Genomic DNA, 26,118 nt, shown 5'->3' on the forward strand with positions numbered 1-26,118 from the left:
TTCTCCTCACTCCTCTAATTTCCTCCCTGAGAAATTTCAGAGAAGAGCCACTTTGGAGAGAAGGCGGGAGCACCAGAAACAAAGAGAAGGAGGAAAGGCCGCAATATCTTTATGTCTTAATATTGAAGGTCACACACTGTCACTTCTGCCACATTCCATTTCTTGGATGCAAGTCACTAAGTACAGCACATGCCTTATGAAGGGGGGAGTATCAATTTGTGGACATATTTTAAACCGTCAAAATAATGTCAGATTTTTTACTTTAAACAGTCTTTTTTTAATTAAGAGAAGGCAAGAAAATATGTGTAGTCATTTATATTTTTATACATATTTATTAGTTGTGCCTTCTTTATTCCTGCCAGTAATTCATGCATGTATCAGCAAACTAGAGTCCATGGCCTAAACCAAACCCACTGCCTGTTTTTGTATGACCTATGAATGGCTTATATAGTTTTTAACTGAGGAGAAAAAGAACATTTTTGTACCATGTGAAAATTTTTTGAAATTTAAGTATCAATGTCCATAATAAAGCTTTATTGGAACACAGCTATACTCATTTATTTATGTATTGTCTATAGCTCCCTTCACAGAAGAGTTGAGTAGCTGCAACAGAAACCATACTGGCCTACAAAGCCTAAAATATTCACTGTCTGCTCTTCGCAGAAAAATTTTGCCAACCCCTACTATAGACCCAAGTTACGATCCTGGGATGATTTCCCTTGAGCATGAAGAATTTCTATTATCATTTCCCATAGAATGCATATGGTGACAAATTCTCAGACTCCATTAGTCTGAAAATATATTTCACCTTCATTTTTGAAGGATACTTTTGCTACATGATAACAGGACATTGTGGATAACACATCACAGCAACAGTGGATACTGTTAGGTTCTTCTGAAGATTGTTAATTTTTCTTCTATCAGTTAACCTGTCTGGACCCAAACTGCAAATATAGAAATTCTGGCTCAGATTTTTTTGGGGGAGGTGGGGGACATGACACATTAAACATGATTTTTTGACACCTTTTGGCCTCCATTATTTTTACTGAGAAGTCAGGTGTTAATCATCTCATTATTCCCCTGTATTTAATATGTACATATTTTCCAGGCTGCTTTCAAGATTTTCTCTTTACCTTTAACATTTTAATCTATAATGTGCCTAGGTGTAGTTTTCCTTCATATTTATCCGGCTTTGTGGTCACTGATCTTCCTGGATCTGTAAGCTAGTATTTGTTTGTTTTGAGACAGAGTCTCGCTCTGTTGCCTAGGCTGGAGTGCAGGGGTGTGATCTCAGCTCACTGCAACCTCTACCTCCCAGGTTCAAGCAATTCTTGTGCCTCAGCCACACGAGGAGGCTGGAATTACAGGTGTGCACTACCATGCCTGGCTAAATTTTGTATTTTCAGTAGAGACAGGGTTTCACTATGTTGGGTTTTTTTTTTTTTTTTAACCAAATAAGGGATGTTTTCTGCCACTGTCTTCAAATAATTTTCCGACTCCTTTATCTCTCATTTCCTATGGGACTCCAATTAAGGCAAAAAGACTTGTTTTTCCCACACAAGCTAAGCACAGGCAGAAAATTTCCTCAGTTTTTCTAAAAAGCAGCAAAGTTGCAAATCTCAGCTATTATAGTTATGTCTTTCAAGGATTATCTTTTATTTGGTTTCCACTTTTTTTTTTTTTAATACGGTTCCTGGGGTCTTCCCTGCATACTCACAGCAGTCAGCCAGGGATTTGTGCAGAGTTCATACTTTAATTTGTGTTTTAGCCCTTTAGCAGCTCTCTCAGTTCCAGGATTTTCCTCCTAAACTCCAAGCTGCTCTGAAAGTCTTCCAACATAATAAGCCAGTATGGTGGTGGTGGTTGTTTTCTATCTCTGAAACCATGCAAGTTAGGAAAACCCCTTGTATAAAAAGCGACAAATTCACAATTCTTACCCACTGCTTTACTACCTTTAAAGAATAAACTTTTCCCTACTTTCTGCCTACTTTTGGTCTTTTTCCCGTACTTTCAAATACTCGGTTATTTTAAAATTTTTTTTTCAGGTTTTATCGCTGTTACTTGTGGGAGGATTCATTCACCTCACCAATTCACCACTACCTAAAGCTGGTAGTCCCGTTTTCTTAAGAACAATTTCCAAAACTTGAATTTACAATTTTACATATAATAAAATTTATAATGTGATACCTTTTTATAATTAGTATATTGCTAATACTATAGTGGAAAATGGAATAAATTACATAAAATAATGGAAGAGCTCCAACGTTCACAAAAGTAGAAATTTGCAAGTAAACACACATAGACGCACAATTTCTTCATGTAGCCTATGCTGAAACTGGTGCCTTCCTAGTCAAGATCCATATGTAGCTGGCATACAATCAGGTCTGGGGTTGTAGGCTGAGTCATGAAAAAACAAAGCAAATAAACCATTTGCAACTATTTAAAGAATTAAGAGAAATTAATTTAAGCTCCCCAAAATGATTTATAGACTATTTTAAATAATGTCCCATGGATTAAAAGACAGAATAGGAAGATGAATAACTGGAATGAGGATTTGTTACATTCCTCTCAGAAACACCAGCAACAATTAAGAATAATATTAAGGATGTCTTTTTAAAATGCAACACTTACCTTTGTTCTTCTTAAAATGAGAAAATACTTTAAATACTGTTTTTCAAAATACATTACACACCCTTTTTTTTTAACCAAGACGGTAACAGGAATTGAAAAAGAATCCACAACATTTGCTCTTAGGAATTCTACTTATATTCTCCTCTCACTGACAACTGGATAGTAAAATTTCATGGAATTTCAACCAGAAAACTGTGAAATTAGCAAACTATATCAGTGGTAATTTATTAAAAGCTCAGAACAGATTATGTAGGTCCATTATATGCAAATTGCTGAGTTGTCTTTGAGTATTTTGAAGGATCCACTTATTCTCACAATAGCAGTGCCTCAATAATAGTAACTAATCTTACAACTGGCAAAAGAATCAATTTTCATGCAGAATGAGTACAACAAGTAAAGAGCAAGAAAGGAAATGGAGACCAAGGGCATCTTTTTACACCAATTTTATAAAAAAGCAAACAAAAGAACATGCACCATGATTCTGTTATTCTTCCTCAAGTCAAAACATTAATGCGGTGGCTTTGCTCTAAACCAGACATAGGAAAGGCTGGTTGAAGCACTGCAATCAAACTAAGTGGATTTACCAATGATACACAAAAATAACATTTGCTAATGTTGAAATTCAAGCATAAGCAAACACAAAAATCAGCCAGATTTAGAAAGGGGTATGAGAAAACTTTTTGGGAATGCTGAACATATTCATTATTTTGATTCTGGAGATAATTTCATGGGTGCCTACATACGTCAAAACTTACCAAACTGTTCTCTTTGCATTCAGTTTTTTACTTCAATTAGACCTCAATTTTTTTTTTTTTTTTAATGAGCAGGAAAGAAAACATTGTTGATTCCTATCCATCACTTGGCTACTTGAAAGACAAATAGAAACCAATCCAGTGACTGTAACCAAGTATAATTAACAATCCAATGATCACAGGCAAACAGAAAAGTCACCACAGTTAAAAAAAAGTTTATCAGTATTTTCAAAAGAAACTACTGAAGACTCAACAGAAATATTCAAAGACTGCTCAGAGGTTTATGGAGGCCATGTTGCCTGTGAAATCTATATCCCACCCTGGTGTAAGATGCTCCTGGTTTCCATTTCCAAATGGATATGTGATAACAGTTTATCAGGATTTGTAGCCTTACTGTACTTCTCTTCCTTGCATCTCTGCAGAATCTCTAAGCTCCTCTGGTGGACTGGGTGTTGGAGAAAGCTAAAACTATCCATACTTTTCAAAATTGCACATGGCGCTGTATCATCATGTCCTTAGGAAGCAAAAAAAAAAAAAAATGGAGAAAAGAAAAAGACATTATATAAGCCCAAACCAACAGAGAATCAAGGACAATGCTGCCAACTATTTAAGGGTGTATAAAAATGTATCAAATAATAGAGGTTATATGTGAATGTCCAATTATTTTGAGGAAAATGCTTAAAAATAATAGGAAAAAATAAAGGTCTTTTCAGATATTCAAAGTGTCTTTTTCAGTACTCAAAAAATTGTTAGTTAACACCATATTAAAAATTTCTCAATACAAGCAAAAATTCAAAAGCAATTTGTAAGATTTATTTTTTAAAAATAGACTCATTTTTATCAGGTCTCAAACATAATTAACATATAGTTGGCAACACTGATGGAACCCCGAAGAGAAATATACCCAAAATAATTTACTGAAAGTTAAACAATTCTTTCACAAATCCTGCAATTAACCACACTTGTAGGAATTCCAACAAGTGTGTCAATAATGAAAATATGAAGAAAAGCACCATAGAGCAGGAAAGCCCAGCAGCACTTCTGTAATTACAAATTTGAAAACAAAGCTGAAGAATCTGTACCTCATTATCAATTCTTAGGAAAGTAGGATAAAAATCAGCTACCAGTGAAAAAAAGAAGAGAGCACATTCAAGTAAAGACCAAAGCCCCAGATCAGTGTTATTTAAGGTGAGTATTTAAGCAATAAAGTGAATGGGAGATGAGTGCCATAAATATTAGCAATAAAGAGTTTTCAGGCTTTAGAGTGGTGGTTGTGTATCATTTATTCAGAGATCACCTCTGGAGTTAGGGTATAATGTTCAAATTTAAGTAAGTTTGCTTTTAGAAGACAAAGTGCATAATAACATAGAGGCAAATTAAGTAACACATTAAAATGAACTGAAGTTCTATTACTGCATTTTACTGTATAATTAGGAATGAGATACAAGAGAACAATCTTTGGAAAAATCTCATAGTAGAATAAGTTTAAAAGTTAAACAGTCTCATACTGATTCAAAGAGGTTTGTAGGGCATATTTTAGTCTCGTTCTAATTCTCTAAATTGAATTTATATATGCAGAGAATAGGCAGCCATATATAGCAATGCAGAGGGAATCTAATACCATAAATCATATAATACTATACACAGAAACAGGCTTTTAAAAAATAAAGTGAATTTGAAATATTTTTCATAATAAAAAGTAACTAAACTAGTAAAATACTATATTATTTGTACAATACAAAAAGTCAATAGGTACAAAGGTTGAATGTTTTAAAAAGAGAAGTATAACCGAGCTTAACTTCATTTCTTACTCAAAAGATACCTCGATAAAAATACTCTATTCTCATTATTACCAGTAATCCCCCTTGATGGATTGCTTGGAGAAAGAAAGCTTAGGCCTCAGACTCCACAGCACTTGGTTTGGCAGTCAGCTGAAGGGGACCAGTTGAGGAAAAAACACTCAGTGAGTTCTAGTCAGACTCCATTCAAATTGTAAATTGAAGAAGTTATCACTAAACAATCACGCCTTTCAACAGCTAATCTGATAATCTGCTAGTCAAAAATAATTCAAGAATATTATGTGTTAAAGTATTCTGTATAAGAGCTCAAGATATTAAAATACACTAAATTATTATGTAGAGTTTTAAAAAATCAGTCAACATTACTACAACCACCAAACTCTATTTTCTATTTCATCTAATAAATGGTGGCAGTGCCATTTAAATATGGGTATTTTTGTATCTGTGACTGCTTTGTCTCACCACCATGCCTAGATTAGTTTCTTTAACCTCTCTCCTGTTCTTTCATTCTGCTTTCTATACCTTTTTATAATTTTGAACATTGTTTTCCAGACTGTGATATAATTTCTAAATCTTAAAGTGATATTCCTTGTTTGTTTTATGATATAATTTCTAAATCTTAAAGTGATATTCCTTGTTTTATGTACCAAACCCCTGCCAAGGTAGTTTGGTTTCCTAGGATGGTTTATATTTTCAGTGGGGATTATTTTCTAAGGAGTCTCATCAACTATTTTTTTTTTTTTTGAGACGGAGTCTCACTGTGTCACCAAGCTGGAGTGCAGTGGTATACTCTCGGCTCACTGCAACCTCCATGTCCCAGGTTCAAGCAATTCTCCTGACCCAGCTTCCACAGTAGCTGGGACTACAGGGGTGTGCCATCATGCCCAGCTAATTTTTGTATTTTTAGTGGAGACGGGGTTTTATCATGTTGACCAGGATGGTCTCAATCTCCTGGCCTCGTGACCTGCCTGCCTCAACCTCCCAAAGTGCTGGGATGAGCCACTGCTCCCGACCTACTGATCATCAACTCTTAAAAGAGATTTATTTAGTATTTGCTTATGCTAGTTGCTGGACTGGTTTTGATGATAATTTCTTAGTTTGACATTATGCACCAAACACAAAGCATAAATTCAGAACCCATACTCACATATGGTGCAGATGTAGGGCATTGATTTTTTTTTAAAGCTAACTTCTTTATAACCTTATCTAAGGCCTAACACAGATTGCTAAGGTTCCTCGTTTTTTCTTACGCAGGACCAGCATTTTTCAACAATTTTTTTAGTGACAGAAAAGTTCCATAACTTTGAAGGTTTGAAGGACTCGGACTATTTAACAGAGGCTCAATCCCAGCTCCAAAGTATCATTCAGACCTTACAATATCTTTGGCCCTATAAAAGTTTCTGTAATGTCAACTCAAAGCCTTAAGGCCATTTTTTTAAAAGCTCTATTTCACAAACATAAAATACACTTTTCTTAAGTACTCAGTTTGATGAATTTAAACAAACGTTTACGTCCACAAAATCCTGAATCAAGATAGAGAACATTTCTATCACAATCCCCAAGTTATTTTATCTCCGTTCCTATCAGTACTACCCTTGCCCCTGATCCCACCAGAAGTAATCAAGTTCTGATTTATCACAATTTATTACTTTTTTTTTGAGATGGAGTTTCGCTCTTGTTGCCCAGGCTGGAGTGCAACGGTGCGATCTCGGCTCACCACAATCTCCACCTCCTGGGTTCAAGTGATTCTCCTGCCTCAGCCTCCCAAGTAGCTGGGAATTACAGGCATGTGCCACCAAGCCTGGCTAATTTTTTGTATTTTTAGTAGAGTCAGGGTATCTCCATGTTGGTCAGGCTGGTCTTGAACTCCTGACCTCAGGTGATCCTCCCACCTCGGCCTCCCAAAGTGCTGGGATTACAGGCATGAGCCACTGGGCCCAGCCATTTTGTCTGTTCTTAAACCAAAGAAATAACACAGCATATATTCTTTCATATGTAGCTTTTTGCTCAGGATTTTTTGTGACTCATTAATTCTATCAGTGGTTTGTTTCTTTTCATGGCTGAGTAATGTTACATGGTAGGAGTATATCACAATTTGGTCATCCATTCTTCCACTGACGAACACTTGGAAGCTATTATGAATAAAAGCACTTTAGAATATTCTTTTTTGTATGTTTGTAACAGTTTTATTGAAATACAACTCACCTACTAAACAATTCATTGATTTAAAGTATACAATTAAATGCTTTTAGTATAATGCATGAAGCTACATAAACATTACCACAATCAATTTTAGAACATTTTGATCATACAAAAAGCCACCCATACTCTCTATCGCTCTCCCTGTCTCTTAGCTCCATACCTGACCCTCTAGCCCTAGGCAAACACTAATCTAAGTTCTGTTTCTACAGATTTGCTTATTCTGGACAATTCACATAAATGGAATCATACAATATTCCATTTTGTAATATAGAGTATTATATGACTCCATATTACAAATATGGAAACTGTACTTCTTTGATATATCATAATGAGAACCAGGCATGGCGGCATGCACCTGTAATCCCAGGCACTCGGGAGGCTGAGCAGGAGGATCACTTAAGGCCAGGAGTTCAAGACCACCCTGGGTAATTCGGCAAGACCCCAAGTCTAAAAACAAACTTAAAAAAAGAAAAGGCCAGGCATGGTGGCATGTGCTGTAGTTCCAGAGTCTTGAGACGCTGAAGCAGGAAGGTACCTGAGCCCAGGAGTTTGAGGCTACAGTGAACTGTGATAGCACCACTGCATTCCAACACATGCAACACAGCGAAACCCGGCTCTTAAGAAAAAATCTGGCCAACACAGTGAAACCTCATCTCTACTAAAAATACAAAAAGAGCCAGGCATGGTGGCGAGTGACTGTAGATCCCAGCTACTAGGGAGGTTAAGGCAAGAGAATTGCTTGAACCTGGGAGGTGAAGGTTGCAGTGAGCCAAGATGGCACCACTGCACTCCTGCCTGGGCGACAGAGTGAGACTCCGTCTCAAAAAATATATATGTGCGTGTGTGTGTGTGTGTGTATGTGTATGTATCATATACATGTAGCATGTGTGTAGCATATGTATTAGTATATACATACATATATGCAGCACATATGTATATATACATATACACTTGTATATATATACACACACACACACACACACAAATATATATATATATCTTAATGCTTTCAAGGTTCATTCATATTGTGGCATGTACCAGTATTTCATTTCTTTTATGGACAAATAACATTCCATGTATACATATACCACATTTTGTTCATCCATTCATCAGTTGATGGAACATTTGGGTTGTCTCTACTTGTTGGCTATTAGAAAGATGTTGTGAAGAATATCTGTCTACACATTTTGTCTATTTGTTCTGCTAAGTATATACTTAGGAGCAGAATTGGTGGGTCAAATATAATTCTATATTTAACTTCCTGAGGAACTGCCAAAACGTTTTACAAAGTGGCTACATCATTTTACATTTCCATCAGTAGTATACAAGACTTCTAATTTTTCCATATCCTCACTAAAATTTGATATTACCTATCTTTTATTATAGCCATCCGAGTAGTTGTGATGGCTATCTCATTATTGATTTCATTTGCACTTTCCTGATGACAAACGATACTGAGCATCTTTTAGTGTGTTTACTGGCCATTTGCATGTGTCTTTTCAGATCCATTGCCCACATTAGATTGGTTTCTTTTTTGTTATTGGGTAATAAGAGCTCTCTATATATTCTAGATGCCAGTTCTTCATCAAATATATGATTTACAAGTATTTTCTTCTATTCTGCAGACTGTAATTTCACTTTCTTGATAATGTTCTTTGAAGCACAAAAGTTTACAATTTGATGAAGTACAATTTATCCATTTTTGTCCTTTGTCTTTTTGTTGTTACATGGAAGAATCCATTGCCTAATACATATTGGGAAGTTCAAGTCCTCCAAATTTGTTCTTGCATTTCCAGATCCCTTTCCGTATCAATTTTATGATCAGGTTGTTAATTTCTACAAAAAGGCAGCGGAGGTTTCGACAGGGACTGCATCAAACTGCATCAAATCAGTAGATTTGTTGGGCCATGGTGCCATCTTAACCATATTAAGTCTTCAAATGCATGAACACAGGATATCCCTCCATTTATTCAGGTATTCTTCAGGTTTGTTCAAAGGTGTTTTGTGGTCTTCACTGTACAAGTCTTGCAACTCTTTTTGTTAAATTTAATCATAACTATTTTATTATTATTGGTGTTCCTGTAAATGAGCACCGATTTAATTTTGTTTTCAGGTTGTTCATTGCTACACTATAGAAATACAACTTATTTTTGCATATTGATCTCGTGCCTTACAACCTTGCTGACCTCACTTATTGGCTTTATGTTTTTTATAGATTCCTTAGATATTCTATACACAGTATCACATCACCTGTAACCTAAATAATTTCTTCCTTTCAAATTATTTCATTTTCTGGCCTAACTGCCCTGGTCAGAACCTCCAGGACAATGTTAACCAGAAGAGGTGAAAACGGGTATCTTGTCTTATTCTCGATCTTAGCGGAAAAGGAAAACATTCAGTCTTTCACCGTTAAGTATGATGTAAGTTTTGGGTGTCTTACAGATTCCCTTATCAGGTTGAGAAACTTCCCTTATATTTCCAATTTGTTCAGTGTCTTTGTAGGAATGTGTTGGCTTGTGTCAAATGCTTTTTTCTGTGTCTCTGAGGGTGATGACGTGATTTTTATCTTTTATTCTATTAATGTGGTTTTTATTACATTGATTCATTTTCATAAGTTGAACAACCTTGCATTCCTGGGTAAACTCCAACAAGTCATGGTGTATAATACTTTTTATCTGTTGCTAGATTCCATTTGTTAGAATTTTGTTAAGGATTTTTGCGTGTATATATATACATACGGGATATCTGTTTGTGGTATTCTTTTCTTGTGATGTCTGCTATCCAGGTAATACTGCCTCACAAAATGGTATGAAAAATATTCCCTCATATTCTGTTTTTTGGAAGAGCTTACAAAGGATTAGTGTTAATTCTTCTTTAAATATTTGGAAGAATTCATCAGTGAATTCCCTTGTCCTTGGCTTTTCTTTGTAGGATGTTATTACAAATTCTCTTTCTTTGTTACAGGCCTATTCAAATTTTCTGTTTCTTCTGGAGTAAGTATTGGTTGTTTGTATTCAAGAATTTGTCCATTTCAACTAGGTTCTAACTTGTTGCCATATAACCATTCATACTGTTAGAATCCTTTTTCACTTCCATAAATTCAATAAAATTGCCCCCCCGACTTTCATTACTGAAATTAGTAAATTGAGGTCTTCTCTATTTCTTGGTCAAGTCTAGCTGAAGGTCTGTCAATTTCATTTATCTTTTTAGAAAACCAACACGGTTTTGTTTTCTGTACTGTTTTCTCTACTTCGTTTATTTCAGATCTACTCTTTGTTACATCCCTCCTTCCATGTGCTTTGAGTTTATTTTTTTTTTCCCAGATTCTTAAGGTAGAGTATTAGCTTATTGATTTGAGATCTTTCTTCTTTTTTAAATGTAGGTATTTAAAGATATAAACTTCCCTCCTAGAACTGCTTTAGCTGAATCCCGTCAGTTTTGGTGTATTGTTTTTGCCTCCGCTCATCTCAAAGTATTTTCTAATCTTGTGATTTCTTCTTCAACCCATTGGTTATCTGGAAGTATGCTGTTTAATTTTCACATATTAAGACATTTTTGTTTCTCAATTACTCATTACTGCTTTCCTTTCTATTAAATAGATGTTTTCAGTCAGGCATCGTGTCTCACACCTGTAATCCCAGCACTTCGGGAGGCCAAGGTGGGCAGATCACTTGAGGTCAGGTGTTCAAGTCCAGCCTGGCCAACATGGTGAAACCCCATCACTACTAAAAATACGAAAATTAGCTGGGTGTGGTGGTGTGTGCCTGTAGTCCCAGCTACTTGGGAGGCTAAGGCAAAAGAATTGCTTGAACCTGGGAGGTGGAGGTTGCGGTGAGCCAAGATTGCACCACTGCACTCCAGCCTGGGCAACAGAGCGAGACTCGATCTCTAAATAAACAAATAAATAAATAAATAAGATGTTTCCTAGTACACTATTTTAATTTTCTTGTTATTTCTGTTACTATAGCACTTTTTAGTTCTTTTCTTAATGGTTGCCAAGGGAATTATAATTAATATCTGAACTTACAGAATCTAGTCAGGATTTAAAACAAGTTAATTTCAATAGTATATAAAAAAAACTTTCCTCCCACATAGCTCCATTCCCTCCCTACTCCTTTATACTGTTATTGTCCTAAAAATTATGTCTTCAAAATTGTATGTCCATCAGGAAAGAATTATAATTATTGCTTTATGCAAGTTATCTTTCAAAATTAGATTAGAAGAAAAGAGCATAAAAAATGTATTTATATACTGTCTTCCTGTAGTTGGCAATAATGACAGTCTTTATTTCTTCATATGCATTAGTTACTGTCTAGTGTACTTTCATTTCAACCATAAGAACTCCCGTTAGTACTTCTGGTGGGGTGGGTTTGCTAGTAATAAATTGCTCAGGATTGATTTAACTGGAAATATCTTAATTTCATCATCATTTTGAAGGATAGTTTTGCTGGATACAGAATTCCTGATTGGCAGTCTTTTTCTCTTTCAGAGCTTCAAATGCCATCCTGCTACCATCTAGCCCCAGTGGTTTCTGTTTTTAAAAAAATTTACATATCGGCCGGGCGCGGTGGCTCAAGCCTGTAATCCCAGCACTTTGGGAGGCCGAGACGGGTGGATCACGAGGTCAGGAGATCGAGACCATCCTGGCTAACACGGTGAAACCCCGTCTCTACTAAAAAAATAGAAAAAAATAGCCGGGCGAGGTGGTGGGCGCCTGTAGTCCCAGCTACTCGGGAGGCTGAGGCAGGAGAATGGCGTGAACCTGGGAGGTGGAGCTTGCAGTGAGCTGAGATCCGGCCACTGCACTCCAGCCTGGGCGACAGAGCGAGACTCCGTCTCAAAAAAAAAAAAAAAATTTACATATCAAGTTTGTAATAGGAAACCCAATGGCTTCTGATAATAAATCAGCTGTTAATCTTATTGAAGATAGTTTGTATAAGATGAGTTGCTTTTCTTTTGCTGCTTTCAAATATTCTCTCTTTGTCGTTGGACACGGACACTTTTACTATGATGTATCTGAATTTGGATCTCTTTGAATCGATTCTCCTTATAATTTACTGGGCTTTTTGGAGTTACAGGCAATATTCTTTCATCACATTTGAACAGTTTATGGCCATTATCTCTTCAAATATTGTTTCTACTCCTTTCTCTTCTTACCTTCTAGATTCTCAGAAATTGGTATGCCTGATGATATCTAACAGGTCTCTGAGGCTCTGATCATTTTTCCTCATTCTTTTTTCTTTCTGTTGTTTTAGCTGGATAATCTCAATTACCTGTCTTCAAATTCACTGATTCTTCTATCTGTTCAAATCTGCTGTTGAACTCCTCTAGCCAATATTTCATTTCAGTGATTATATTTTTTTCCAAATCATATTGGAGGGAAAATAAGAGTTATGAAATGTAAAAAAATACATTTATACTGTCTTTCATATTTAACTATTTACTGACATAAATATTTACACATATGTAACTTTTATCTTTTTAGTAATATTCCCTATTTTCCTTTAACTCCTCAGACATTGTTGCGAGCTTTAGCTCTTTGAACATATTTGAAATAGCTTAAAGTCTTCATTAAATTCAATGTCTGGCTTTCCATGAGGATGGTTTCTATTGATTCTTTCCTTCCTGTGTATAGTTCAAACTTTCTATGTTTCATAATTTTGTGTTATTTAAATAATATAATGTGGTAAGTCTGGAAATTAGATTTTCCCTCATCCCTAGGGTTTGCTGTTGTTGCTGTCTCTTGTAGTTGTTTTTTGTTTTTGTTTTTTTTTTTATATGAAGTCTGGCTCTGTCACCTAGGCTGGAGTACAGTGGTGCAATCTTGGCTCACTGCAACCTCCGCCTCCCGGGTTCAAGCAATTCTCCTGCCTCAGCCTCCCGAGTAGCTGGGATTACAGATACTTGCCACCGCACCCAGCTAATTTTTGTATTTTTAGTACAGAAGGGGTTTCACTATGGTGGCCAGGCTGGTCTCGAACTCCTGACCTTGTGATCCACCTGCCTCGGCCTCCCAAAGTGCTGGGATTACAGGTGTGAGCCACTGCTACAACAACCTTGTAGTTGTTTTTAAAAACAATTTTCCTGAACTAATTCTGTAAGGTTTGTACTCTTTGTCACATGTGACCATTCAAGTCTCTGCTCAGTTAGCTTAGTGGTCAGGCAATGACTGAAGAGAGACATACCACCTGCCTAAAAACGAGTAAGTCTCCCAGGCTTTTTCAATGGTCAATGTCTGTGAGTTGAGGCACACCTTCGACACTTGGCTAGGGAGCTTATAAACTGCCTTGGCCTTCACTTCCTGCTTGCTCAGAGCCTTAAAGTTATTCAGCAAGCAATCAGGACATTGTTGGTCTTTCTTGAGAATGCACATAGTCCTGAGCATGTACACAACCCCATATATACGCACAGCCATCTAGATGCCCAGGAATATGTTGGAACTTTTCAAGGTCATATGGAGATCTCATTCTCCAGCTCATCCTTTTAAGCATTTTGATTAAGATATTGGTTGTCTCAACTGTTGCCTACTGCCACAGGCAGCTGTGATGTTCAACAACCTATTCTGTTTGCTATGCACAATGCCCCTGGGGGTTAAAGGCTGTTCGCAGTGGGCAAACTCCAAGTGAGGTTAAACAAAGACAGTGTGGTAAGTAGGGTATTCAGGAAATCACCCCATAGGTGGAATAATGAAAATTCTCTGGGAATGGGGCATTGAAGGAGCTCAAATTGCTTCTATTCCCTCCAAGTGGTTGCCACACTGCTGATTTCCACCATGATCCAGGCTGTCGGTTTTCTAGGCTACCATGGATCTGAAGAGGAAGGGATGTGAACATTACATGTTAAAATGCCACAAAGTACACTGGCTTTACGATATTCAGCCTTTTTTCTTACATAAACACTTCTCAGGTTACTGTGAGCCTTTGATTAATTTCCAGGGTTCTGACAAAGTTGTTTTGACAATTTTTGCCCATTTTCTCATTGCTATTATGAGAAAATTTTTAGAGGTCCTTACCCCACCATTTCACTGATGTCTATCCAAAATCCTTATTCTTAATTGCCCTACTATACTGACCAATACAGAAGTGATTTATAAAAAATAGTCTTTTTTTTTTTTTAACAAAAGTTTATTTAAATCTATTAAGTACTAGGAAGAATTGTGTACAAAGTACAGCATAGAGATTTTAGACTTATGGTGATACCCAAATCAATTTTAGTATCTGGTCAATTTTGAAAATAGATGGTCACTAGAACACTTCTCCCACTTACAGAAACAAACAGGAGTACATCAGAGTCACATAGTCTATTCAGTGGGATGAAGAAGAAAAACAGGTTCTGTGGAAACCCTTAAAGCTCTCTTATCTGCAGACACTATATAAAGGGTTTCAGCTTCTCTCCTTGTAGATGAAGAAACTGAAAAATACTTTGGACCCTCTTGTTCATGTCTCATCCTGATGGCACAGCTGAATTACCCATCTTTGCCTAGCCTTTTTAGACTAAATTCCTATTTGGCTATACTTTTATTTATTAATAACTCCAAAAGAATCAAATAAAGCATCATTGTACTCAGTTCTACATACTGTATAATTCCCAGTCAGGTTATGATTTCTGCTATATCTTCTTCATGATCCTTAAATAGTATTCTCTACTCTGGGCTCTTCCTTATTTATGAGGAGGAAATCACAGGCAAGGTTGATGATACAACTGGATCATCTGTTCTCTACTGTCTCACTGCTGACCAGACAAATCATTGCCATTTCTCATTCTACCTCTCAGCAGGGCCAACATGCAGCTTCACTGAGACTGCCTATTGATGTGACTCCACTAAGAACATTTTATGGTTTCCAACAGCCTGATCACCATAATACACATTCTGCAATTATAGTAACATTTTCTCAAAAATAGTTGAATTACTTTTGATTTAAAGGCCTTAAATGGTATTGTGTCTTTTAATATGAAAGTCTATAAAAAAAAAGAACACAATAATAAGAGTAAAAAGTAGATTTTAATTTGATATCATAATTTGTGCTCAGTTGGCTTGATGAAAAGAATGTCAGGGAATTCCTTGAAGAAATCCAGGGTATTGTTGGTGAACACACCTGTTTACCATCAGGGTGTTTCTTGACAATTAACTAAGAGTCCACTGAAGTTTTTAATTAAGATATCATCAAAGGAAATAAAAATACACTGTAATTCTGCAGGTTAACATCTTCTTTCTTCTTTAGAAAGTATTATCTTTGCCCTCTTATTCTCATCCAACATCTAGAATTGGTCACCTCACCTTTTCTGCCTTTCATATTTTCTACTTCATCTTAATCTGTAATTCCCATTTCATCTTAATATGACTGCATAATATTTATGGTCATTATAAAAATTCTGGATCTACCGTTTAAACCATTTGTACAATCTGTTAGTTTTTACAGTGATACAGTGTTCCAAGTTTATAATATGTTTTTATCCTAAACCTACCAAAAGAGAGTAGGTAGGAAGCGGTGTGGAGAAAATAAAATGTTAGGGTGAATGCTGGCATTGACACTGATATATTGTAATATAAACAATTACTTTCAGAAACGAATCTGCTCAGGCCTCAAAATGCAAACAAACCAGAGTTTTCGTTTTCCTTTATAAAAAGTAGAACTTTTAAAGTTTTTTCCAAGAGGAAATTTTGGGTAGCTGGGATGTTGTGTTTCTTAACCTAGGTGGTAGTTCCAGGGTTGTGTTTACTTTGTGATACTTCACTGAACTACACATTTTTGCTTTGTGTACTTTTCTATACGCATGTTATGTTGAATATAAATTTTCAGAAAGAGATTATTATATGGAAGCTCTGTACTAGCCAGAAGGGAAAACAAGATTAGAAAATAAGGAATCTAGACTTTATCAAGGTAGAGAAAATACAGGTTTATCATTAATAACACTGCATGTCATTGCCCATATTGATAATAACAGATATGTAACAACTAGCTTTCACAAATAATAGATTTTAAATGCCAAAGGAATATACAGATAATGTGAATAAGGTAAATAGGCTTTGATAGTGAATACAAGAAAAGTTTCTTCTCTTAATTATGTCTTAGCAGGATACTAATCAATTTTGAGTGGTTTTCTTGATTAAAAGTTTGTCATAATAAACAAGAAAGCATCTTAAAGAAAAAAAAAATTTCCTTAAAACTTTTTATAAAGATAATCTCTTAGAAATCACTTTGTAAAAGGCAAACCAGGTTTGAAACAGTCCTTTTATTTCTCAAACTATAATTCTCCCTATATATCTACAAAGACCAGTTCAAATACTTTACAATCTGAAAAAACAGAAACTAGGTTCAATTATTTTATATATATTTTTAGAAATACACTCTCTCAAATATATTTATTTGTCTCAAACATTTAAAAGCTAAACTTAAAAGTTTTACTACTAGTGCACATCCCAAAAAGCCACATAAGTCGCTTTGGGAGTCCTGAATGCACAGGTGAGCCCTATAACATTTCTACCGAAAGGCATAAATCTCAACTGCATATGTATCACAAAATCTTCACTATGCAGCAACGGCCCTACCTTAGAGCTACAGCAAACAACAGTTTGGTTTCCAGTAGGCCAAAAGTGCTTATGAAGTTGTCCTCCCACAGAACGTGAGATGAGAGATTTTATGATTGAAGCGGGAGGCATACAGAAAAAGTATCCTGCTTTATCTATTTCTAAATTTCAAAGTTTTTAAAAATCCATGAACTAAGAGTAAAGGAAAAGAAAATGAACACTTCATGAACATATGCTCTGACTTTATCCTCATAATTTTAAAGGCAGTATAACTCTCTTCTACAGAAAAGAAAAACTGTTGCTAGTCACAAATCGGTTAAGAGATGACACTAGATTGACTACAGAACCAGGATTTTTGTCCTTGAGAATCTCGTAGCAAGAATTCTGCTCCTTTTTGTGGAGAAGTAGAAAGGTAAAAAAAAGATGAAGTATGGTAGAATACTAATAACTGCCACTTACCAGCTTTTCTGTGAATGTGTCTTTTCCCAGCTTCCCTGAAAGCAACCATGGCTCTGAAAAAAGCTCGGAGAATTGCCCATCGGAAAACAGCTACAGGATCAATTCCAATCATCCCAGAGATAAATGCATTCTTGCTGCTTCTCAGAAGAGCTACAATGTCTGGGCGCATATGATCTGTATTTTTTTCCCGGAAATCCTACATGAAAAAAGTACCAGTGTTACTTATGGGAAAAAAAAATTTATTAAAAACAAGATGATGAGTGATAACATACTTTGGATGCTTGCCCCTCCAAACCTCATGTTGAAATGTGATTCCCCCATGGTGGAGGTGAAGCCTGGTGGGAGGTGTTTGGGTCATGGAGGTAGATCCCTCATGAATGGACTGGGGCTCTCCTCAAAGTAATGAGAGAGTTTTTACTCTAAATTCACCAAAATCTGGTTATTTAAAAGTGTGGCACTCCTACTTCTCCATCTCTTTTTCCCTCTCTCTTGTTCTCTCTCTCTCTTGCCGTATGACATACATGCTTCCACTTCGCCTTCCACCACAAGTAAAACCTCTCTGAGGCTTCACCAGAAGCCGGGTAGATATCAGTGCTCTGCTTCCTGTACAGCCTGAAGAATCGTGAGCCAATTAAACCTCTTTTCTTTATAAGTTGCCCAGCCTTCGGTGTTTCTTTATAGCAACATGAGAATGGACTAACCCAAGTGACATGTTTGAACAGTGGTTGAACAATGAGATAGAAGAAATGTCTGCTCCAGGTAGCTAACTGGACTGGGTATCTTCTATAATGTCTCATTCAATCCTAAAACTATTGATTTCTATAATACATGTAAATTAGAATAAATATTCTACAATTTTATAGCAGCTTGTTAAACTCTGGTCAGGGACAGCCTCTCCAAAGAGGTATCACATACAGCAATAGGAGAGCTGAATAACAAGAAGGAGGCAGAGATGAGAAGACTGGGAAGAGCAAGCAAGGGTAACACCTACAACCTATAGATGATGATAAGCTGGACAAGTTAGGAGAAAAGCAATAAAAACCACAGGCTGGAGCATTGGGAACAAGGAGAAAGTAGTGGAAGATTAGATAAATAAATAGGCTATTTAGACTCTGAACTTCAGTTGTTTGTTCAAATTTTATTCAAGTATAAAGGAAAGCCCTGGAAAGGTAACAACATGAGTTAACTGGTGTTTTATACATGGTTGCTGCATAGGAAATGAATTATTCAAAGAAAGAATGGAAAAAAGAAGGCTCGATATTAAAGTAAACCAGATAAGAACTGCTAGTGACTTGGATTTGGTCAGCTGTAACAGCAGAAATGAAAAATAGTTATATTTGGGACATGTAAAGGCAAAAAATCTGCTGATTAATTAGGGTGTGATGAGAAAATGAGGAAATCAGGTTAAAACTTATATTCTGGGGTTGGGTATTCAGTGGATGGAGATGCCATATACTGATAAGGAGAAGACTAGAGAAAGAAAAGATATGAGGATAAGAAATGAAGATCAAGAGATCAGTTTTGTCCAAGAGAAGTTTGTGCCAGTGAGGATAATAATAGTAGGTAACACTTAGAGGTTAGTATGTATCTGGTACTCTTCTAAACATTTTACATGTATTGTCTCATGTAATATCATTTAATACTCCTAATAATCCTTTCAGATAGATATTACTACTCCTATTTTATACATGAGAAAACTGAATCAGAGAGAGGTGAAATATCTTGGCTCCTATTACACAATAAGTGGAAGAGCAAGGGCTCAAAAACATACACTCATAACCAAATGGATTTGTGAGTCTGGAGTGCCAGGGAGATTTCAGAAAATATATTTGGTTATTATCAGCATATAGTTTTTATTTTTTTTTTATTTAATTTTTTATTTTTTTAACAAGGTCTCACTCTTCAGGTCAGGCTGGAGTACAGTTGGCACCATCATAGCTCCCTGCAGCTTGTAACTCCTGGACTCAGGCAATCCTTTGCCTTAGCCTTCCGGGTACCTGTGAGTACAGATGTACACCACCATGTCTGGCTAATTTTTTTATTTTGGTAGAGAAAGAGTCTTGCTATGTTGCCCAGGCTGGTCTTGAACTCCTGGCCTCAAGTAATTCCCCCACCTCAGCCTCCCAAAATGCTGGGATTACAGGTGTTAAGCCATTGTGCTCAGCCAGCATATAGATTTTTAAAGCTGAATAAGAAGGATTGTAAATAGGCAGGAACAACCATCTACCAAAGAACAGCGGCTGGAGGAGCTAGAACATAAGAAAATGGGTTAAAATGCACCATAATTAAATGGGGAGAGTAAACTTCCACTCTGGGAACAAGGGCCCAGACTGATATTACAGCATAGGCATTGACTATAATCTTACCAAATGCAAGGAGTAAAAATTTGGTAAGTAAATCACTCCAAGTTGGTACAACTTCATAGAATATCTCTAACTCAGAATTCTATGAGAAATACACCTAGTATTATATCATCTATCCTCATGTACAGAAGTCAGCTTGCACTCATCCTATTACTTTCAGGGCTTTCCTTTCCTAATTCTTCTTTATTCTCCTGAGAACAAGGAAAAACAGGAAACAAGCCCGGAATTTTGGTCCTTGGCTTGTCCCTACATACCCTTAGAGCAAACATATGTATTATAAAAGAAAATTAGAAAAACTGAATAAGAGTACTCAAATCCAAATAACCTCTGACACCATAATCAGCAGCTAATAACTACTGATAGCAGACAAGCTGTGAGGCGTGAACTTTATGTGTTTTACATAACTTATTGCTATCCAATTCTAATAAATACTCAATAAAGCAGACATAGTCATAAGCCATAATTTACTGATAAGTAAACAGAAAGGTAAAGCAGCTTTCCAAAAGGCAAAGAGACAGTAAGTACCAGTGGTAGGAACTGAAACACCAGTCTGCCCTACTCCTATTAATAACTACACTATGCAACCTAAAAATCTAGGATTCTTTTCAATGCTGAGTGTCAAGTGTTGAGAGTGACCATTGACCTTCATTTTCAAAATGAAACAGTCTGTCTTCACATTTCTAGATTTCTAAGTACAATATCAACTGACCATATCATTCTTCTTCAAAATCTCTCTTCTAGTTTCCACAAGAACATACTTTGTGGTTTACTATTTGCTTCCTATGCTGCCCTTCTAAGTCCTCATTGGTAGTTCATATTGGAAATTCAAGGGTTGGCTTAATAGTGTGCACTCATTTCTCTTTTTTAGGTTTGTTTGTTTTTGGAGATAGGGTCTTGTTCTGTTGCCCAGGCTGGAGTGCAGTGGTACCATCTCAGTTCACTGCAACCTCTGCCTCCCGGGCTCAAGTGAATTCTACCCCTCTGTCTCCCAAGCAGCTGGGACTACAGGCACACACCACCATGCCCAGCTAACCTTTGGTATTCTGTGTAGACACTAGGTCTTGACATGTTCCCCAGGCTGGTCTTGAACTCAGGGACTTAAGAGATCCACCCACCTCAGCCTCCCAAAGTGCTGGGATTACAGGAGTGAGCCGCCACACCGGGCTGTGCACTCATTTCTTCACTCAACCCTCTTAGATCAAGTGATCAGAACCAGTTATGACTTTATTTTATCTTATATATTTATTTATTTAGAGACAGAGTTTCGCTCTTGTTTTTCAGGCTGGAGTGCAATTGCTTGATCTTGGCTCACTGTAACCTCTGCCTCCCAGGTTCAAGCAATTCTGCCTCAGCCTCCCGAATAGCTGGGATTACAGGCATACATGCCACTACGCCTGGCTAATTCTGTATTTTTTTAGTAGAGATGGAGTTTCTCCATGTTGATCAGGCTGGTCTCGAACTCCCGACCTCAGGTCATCTGCCTGCCCCGGCCTCCCAAAGTGCTGAGATTACAGGCGTGAAGTTATGACGCTAAATTAACACTATCTTTATGATGAAGCCCAAATGTGTATGTCCAGATCAGATCTTTTGTATTATTTCTTGAGATCCATTAACACATCTTTAAAGGGTATGTCTAATTTGAAAGAAAATGTATAAGACCAGTAGTATATTTAAACGTTTGGAAGCATTCACTAGTAAAATCATGTGGGCCTGGGATTTCCTTTGTGGAAAAGTTCTGAACTACTGATTCAAATTATTTAGCCAACAGAATGCTCAGGTTTTTCTATTTATTCTGGTGTTAGTTTTGGTAAAATGTTTTTTAATGGAATTTATCCATTTTTTGTTTTCAAATTTCCTGACAAAATATGTTCATATCCTTCTAATATCTGTAGGTATGTAGTAAAGTTCTCTTTTTTCATTCCTGGTATCTGTAATCTATAAATTTGTTTATATTATCAGTTATTTTCCTATTACATTTAATTTATATTATTTTGTGTTATCTTTTCAAGGAACTAACTTTTGGCTTAGTTGATTTCTTTGTTCAATGTCTGCTTTATATTGCACTGATTTCTGGTCTTATTTTTACACCCTTTCTCTAATTCCTTTGAGTCTGATTTGCTCTTCTTTTCCTAGTTTCTCACATAGAAGCTTAGATAACCACTTTTCGATCAAGCATGGTGGCTCACACCTGTAATCCCAGCACTCTGGGAGACTGAGGTGAGCAGACCACTTGGGGCCAGGAGTTCGTGACCAGCCTAGCCAACACGGCAAAAACCCATCTCTACTAAAAATACAAAAATTGGCCGGGTGCGATGGCTCATGTCTGTAATCCCAGCACTTTGGGTGGCCAAGGTGGGCGGATCACGAGGTGGAGAGATTGAGACCATCCTGGCCAACATGGTGAGACCCCATCTCTACTAGAAAAAAAAAAAAAATTAGCTGGGCGTGGTGGCGTGCGCCTGTAATTCCAGCTACTCAGAAGGCTGAGGCAGGAGAATCACTTGAACCCAGGAGGCGGAGGTTGCAGTGAGCCGAGATCACGCCACTGCATTCCAGCCTGGCGAAAGAGTAAGACTCTATCTCAAAAAAAAACTAAAAAACAAAAATTAGCCAGGCATGGTGGCACAAGCCTGTAGTCCCAGCTACTCGGGAGGCTGAGGAACGAGAATTGCTTGAACCTGGGTGGCAGTGGTTGCAGTAAGCCAAGATCGCACCACTGCACTCCAGCCTGGGTGACAGAACAAGATTCTTGTCTCAAAAAAAAAAAAAAGTTTAGATAACCACTTTTCAACTCTTGCAACATATGCATTTAAATTTATAAATTTTCCTACATTCATTGCTTTAACTGTATCCTACAAGTTTCTGATATGCTGTATTTCATTAATGTTCAGTATAAAATATCATAATTTTAATAATTTATTGAAAGTAATTTATATTGTCATTTCTTTTTTGAATCATGGGTTATTCAGAAGAGTTTTGTTTAATTTCTAAATATCCAATGATTTTCTAAGTTATCTTTATGATATGCTAATTAGGTCAGCTGTTTAACAATGTTGTTTGATTTCGTGTTGCTTGTTCTGTGAGTTACTAAGAGAGATGTGTTAAAATCCACAATTTTTTCTTCTTTTTTACGTGTTTTTCTTTTTCCTTAGAAAAATGTTGAGAAAAAGAAATCTACAATTATGATGGTGGACTTATCTAGGTCTACTTTTGCTTTCCTTTTCCTTTACATATTTTGAATCAGTCATTAACTACATATAACATCAAGTGACTGGCCAGGCGTAGTGGCTCATGACTGTAAGCCTAGCACTTTGGGAGGCCAAGGAGGGTGGATCAACTGAGGTCAGAAGTTCGAGACCAGCCTGGCCAACATAGTGAAACCTCGCCTCTACTAAAAATACAAAAATTAGCTGGGAGTGGTGGAGTGCACCTCTAATCCCAGCTACTCAGGAGGTGAAGAATCGCTTGAACCTGGAGGGCGGAGGTTGCAGTGAGCCGAGATCACACCACTTCACTTCAGCCTGGCGAAAGAGCGAAATGAGACTCCATCTCAAAAAAAAAAAAACAAAAAACAAAAAACATTTAGTGATTATGTTTTCCTGTTGAACTGACCCCTTTTATCATTATAATATGTCCCATTGTATCTCTAGTAATATTTCTGGTCTTAAAGTCTATTTTGTCCTACGATTTCTTTTTTTTTTTTTTTTTTTTTTTTTTTTTTTGAGACAAGTCTCACTCTCTTTCCCAGGCTGGAGTGCAGTGGCAACTATCTCGGCTCCTCCCAGGTTCAAGCACTTCTCCTACCTCAGCCTCCTCAGCAGCTGGGATTACAGGCATGCACCACCATGCCTGGCTAATTTTTGTATTTTTAGTAGAGATGTGGTTTCACCACATTGGCCAGGCTAGTCTCAGACTTCTGACCTCAAATGATCCACCCACCTTGGCCTCCCAAAGTGCTGGGATTACAGGTGTGAGCCACCATGCCTGGCCTGGCCTGAAATAATATACACCAGCTTTTATCCTTTCTCCATCTTTTTACTTTCAACCTATCTGATAATGTGGATGAATATCCCAGGCGTGTGTGTGTGTGTGTGTGTGTGTGTGTGTGTGTGTGTGTGTGTGTATGATTCTATTTATCTGAAATTTAATTAAAAATAAAATTAAGAATGATAAAAATTACGGTAGTGGTAATCTCTGAGGGGAGTTGATTGGGAAGGGGTACGAAAGAAATTTAAACACTTTATTTGTGCACTTTATGCACAATATCCTCAAGTTTTTCTATAGGTCAAGCTTTTCTTTTGTTTTACTTTTTAAGCTATAGTCTTAATTTCTCTTCTAAAATCCATTCCTCTCAGTATCTTCCATCTTTGGAAATGGTACCTACAAAGTACCCATCAGCTCTAGCCAGAGGTCACTTACTCATTGAGAGTCCATCAATAAAGTTCGTGGATGATTTACCCCCAGAAATATATCTCATAATCACCTGGATCCCCCACAACCTCTACTGCCACTCCAGTGCTTCAGTTTACCTCAACATTTCACTTCAATTAAAAAAAAAGCGACTTAACTCATCTCCCAGATTCCACTCGTACCCTCTGCTATCCCTTCTCCTCAAGGTAATCAATGCAATCTTTTAAAAACATAAGTCATATCCTCTGCTTAAAATAGTATCACAGTGCCACTAATTTTTATAAAAGCCAAACTCAACTTGGCTTACAAGCCCTGAACAATAACCCCGTCTATTCTCTAAGTTCATTTCATGTTACTCTCCTTAGTTCATCATAATCCAATAGCACTTACCTGTTTTCAATTATTTCACCAAATCAAACTCTTTCCTATCTCATGGCCTATAATATTCATCATCCAAACTCCTCATCAAGGTAACATTTATTTCAGGTCATCTCTCAAAATTTAAGTTTCTTAGAGAGGTGTTCATGAATTCACAAATTCAAAATCCACTACTACTTTCTCTCATAGGACCCATTCACTTATTTATAACACATAGCCCATTTATCTATGTCATATAAATAGATACACATATATATGCACACACAATATGTATGTATGCACATATGTATGAATATGTGTATAGAGAATCAGGAATACATCTGTCTAGTTTATCATTAGATCCACTCCAAACACCAAGCACAGAGTCTGACACATGTTCTGTGTTCAACAAATACTTCTTAAATAAATCAAAAAATGGATGAATAAATGATCTTAAGACACTCAACTCAAGACCCAGGAGAAAACATTTAATTCCACTATTCTCCATATCATCAGCTGCCTTACCTGGGAAATTAAAATGCCTTAAATAGCAGGCTTAAACATCAAGTAGTTGAAGAATCACAGACTCACAAATTACACAAGAAATGGACAAAATTATGAAGATTCCACTCCACAAAAGTTAAGGGTTTCAATATATTCATGAAAAGTACAAACTCACAAATCCCTAATGGTGAATAGAGACATGAAGACCTTATGAGTGCAGAGAAGGGAAAAATTCAACAAGTTATGTGGATAAACCAGTGAGCTTGAGACATAGAGATACAATCTATTCTTTCAGATCTAAAAAGTTTATCGGGATCGACTGACAACATCAGGTTTATCTTCAGGCAGAAACCAACAGAAATATTACCTTACCTAAGACAGTAACGTGCTGAAAAGCAGAATCTAAGTTTTAATAGTATCCTTATAAAGTATCTCCAGTTATTACTGATCAAAAGCCTCCACAAACTACAAAGAGGGCAATGTGCTAGGGACAGTCTCATAGTTAAGAACTCATCTCTGCCCTGTAAGCATATTCAGTGAGAAATTTACTGACCTTTACCCCATATTTTACTTTTCCAGCATAATGTTTTATAATGAAAGCAGGCTCCATCACGGCTGGAAATTCGATGTAAGAATTATCTTCATGTTGATGCTTAAACTTGTCTAGCAATGTTTGATTTGTAGCCTGTGGAAAGCTGAATTTAAAAAAAGAAAAAAGAAAAAATAACACTACAGAAAGATGAGAAAGATACGGTAATTAGTACAGTCCTTTTCAAAGTACATTATAATTACATTGTCATCTTACACATAAAGCAGTTTACAAAAGTTTTCACCTATATTATCTAATCTGATTCTCATAACAAGCTAAAAAGTAATAATAAATATTGGTATTACTATTTTACAGATGAGGAATAAAAAATTATGATTTGCCTATACTCATACTTTGCAAGTAGCAGTACCAAGAAACTAACTCATCACATATTTAGCTTAGATTGCATTGTTCTGAACTACTGTAAAACCCAAAGGAAAATAAAATCCAAATCATATACTCTTTGGGGCCAACAACTTCCAAATAAGAGAACAATATCTCGATTCTTATAGGTCCTAAAAGT

The 26,118-nt window shown here is 36.6% G+C and overlaps 1 protein-coding gene across 30 annotated transcripts in view; it reads right to left on the reverse strand.

Moving 5' to 3' along the window:
• The window catches only part of MYO9A (myosin IXA), a 306,446-nt gene that overhangs the window by 135,012 nt on the left and 145,316 nt on the right, over positions 1-26,118 (reverse strand). For 22 of the 30 annotated variants that reach the window (XM_073996166.1, XM_073996163.1, XM_073996168.1 and 19 more), the window contains 3 exons: positions 25,560-25,701; positions 17,373-17,568; positions 3,778-3,897 (listed from right to left, as the gene is read on the reverse strand). In XM_073996166.1, the coding sequence (XP_073852267.1) occupies positions 3,778-3,897; positions 17,373-17,568; positions 25,560-25,701 (458 nt within the window). The remainder of the gene's footprint in view (positions 1-3,777; positions 3,898-17,372; positions 17,569-25,559; positions 25,702-26,118) is intronic. The other 8 variants (XM_073996176.1, XM_073996170.1, XM_073996171.1 and 5 more) reach the window with 1 other exon arrangement.

The sequence above is a fragment of the Macaca fascicularis genome, chromosome 7, assembly GCF_037993035.2.
Source record: "Macaca fascicularis isolate 582-1 chromosome 7, T2T-MFA8v1.1".
Classification (NCBI taxonomy): Eukaryota; Metazoa; Chordata; class Mammalia; order Primates; family Cercopithecidae; genus Macaca; species Macaca fascicularis.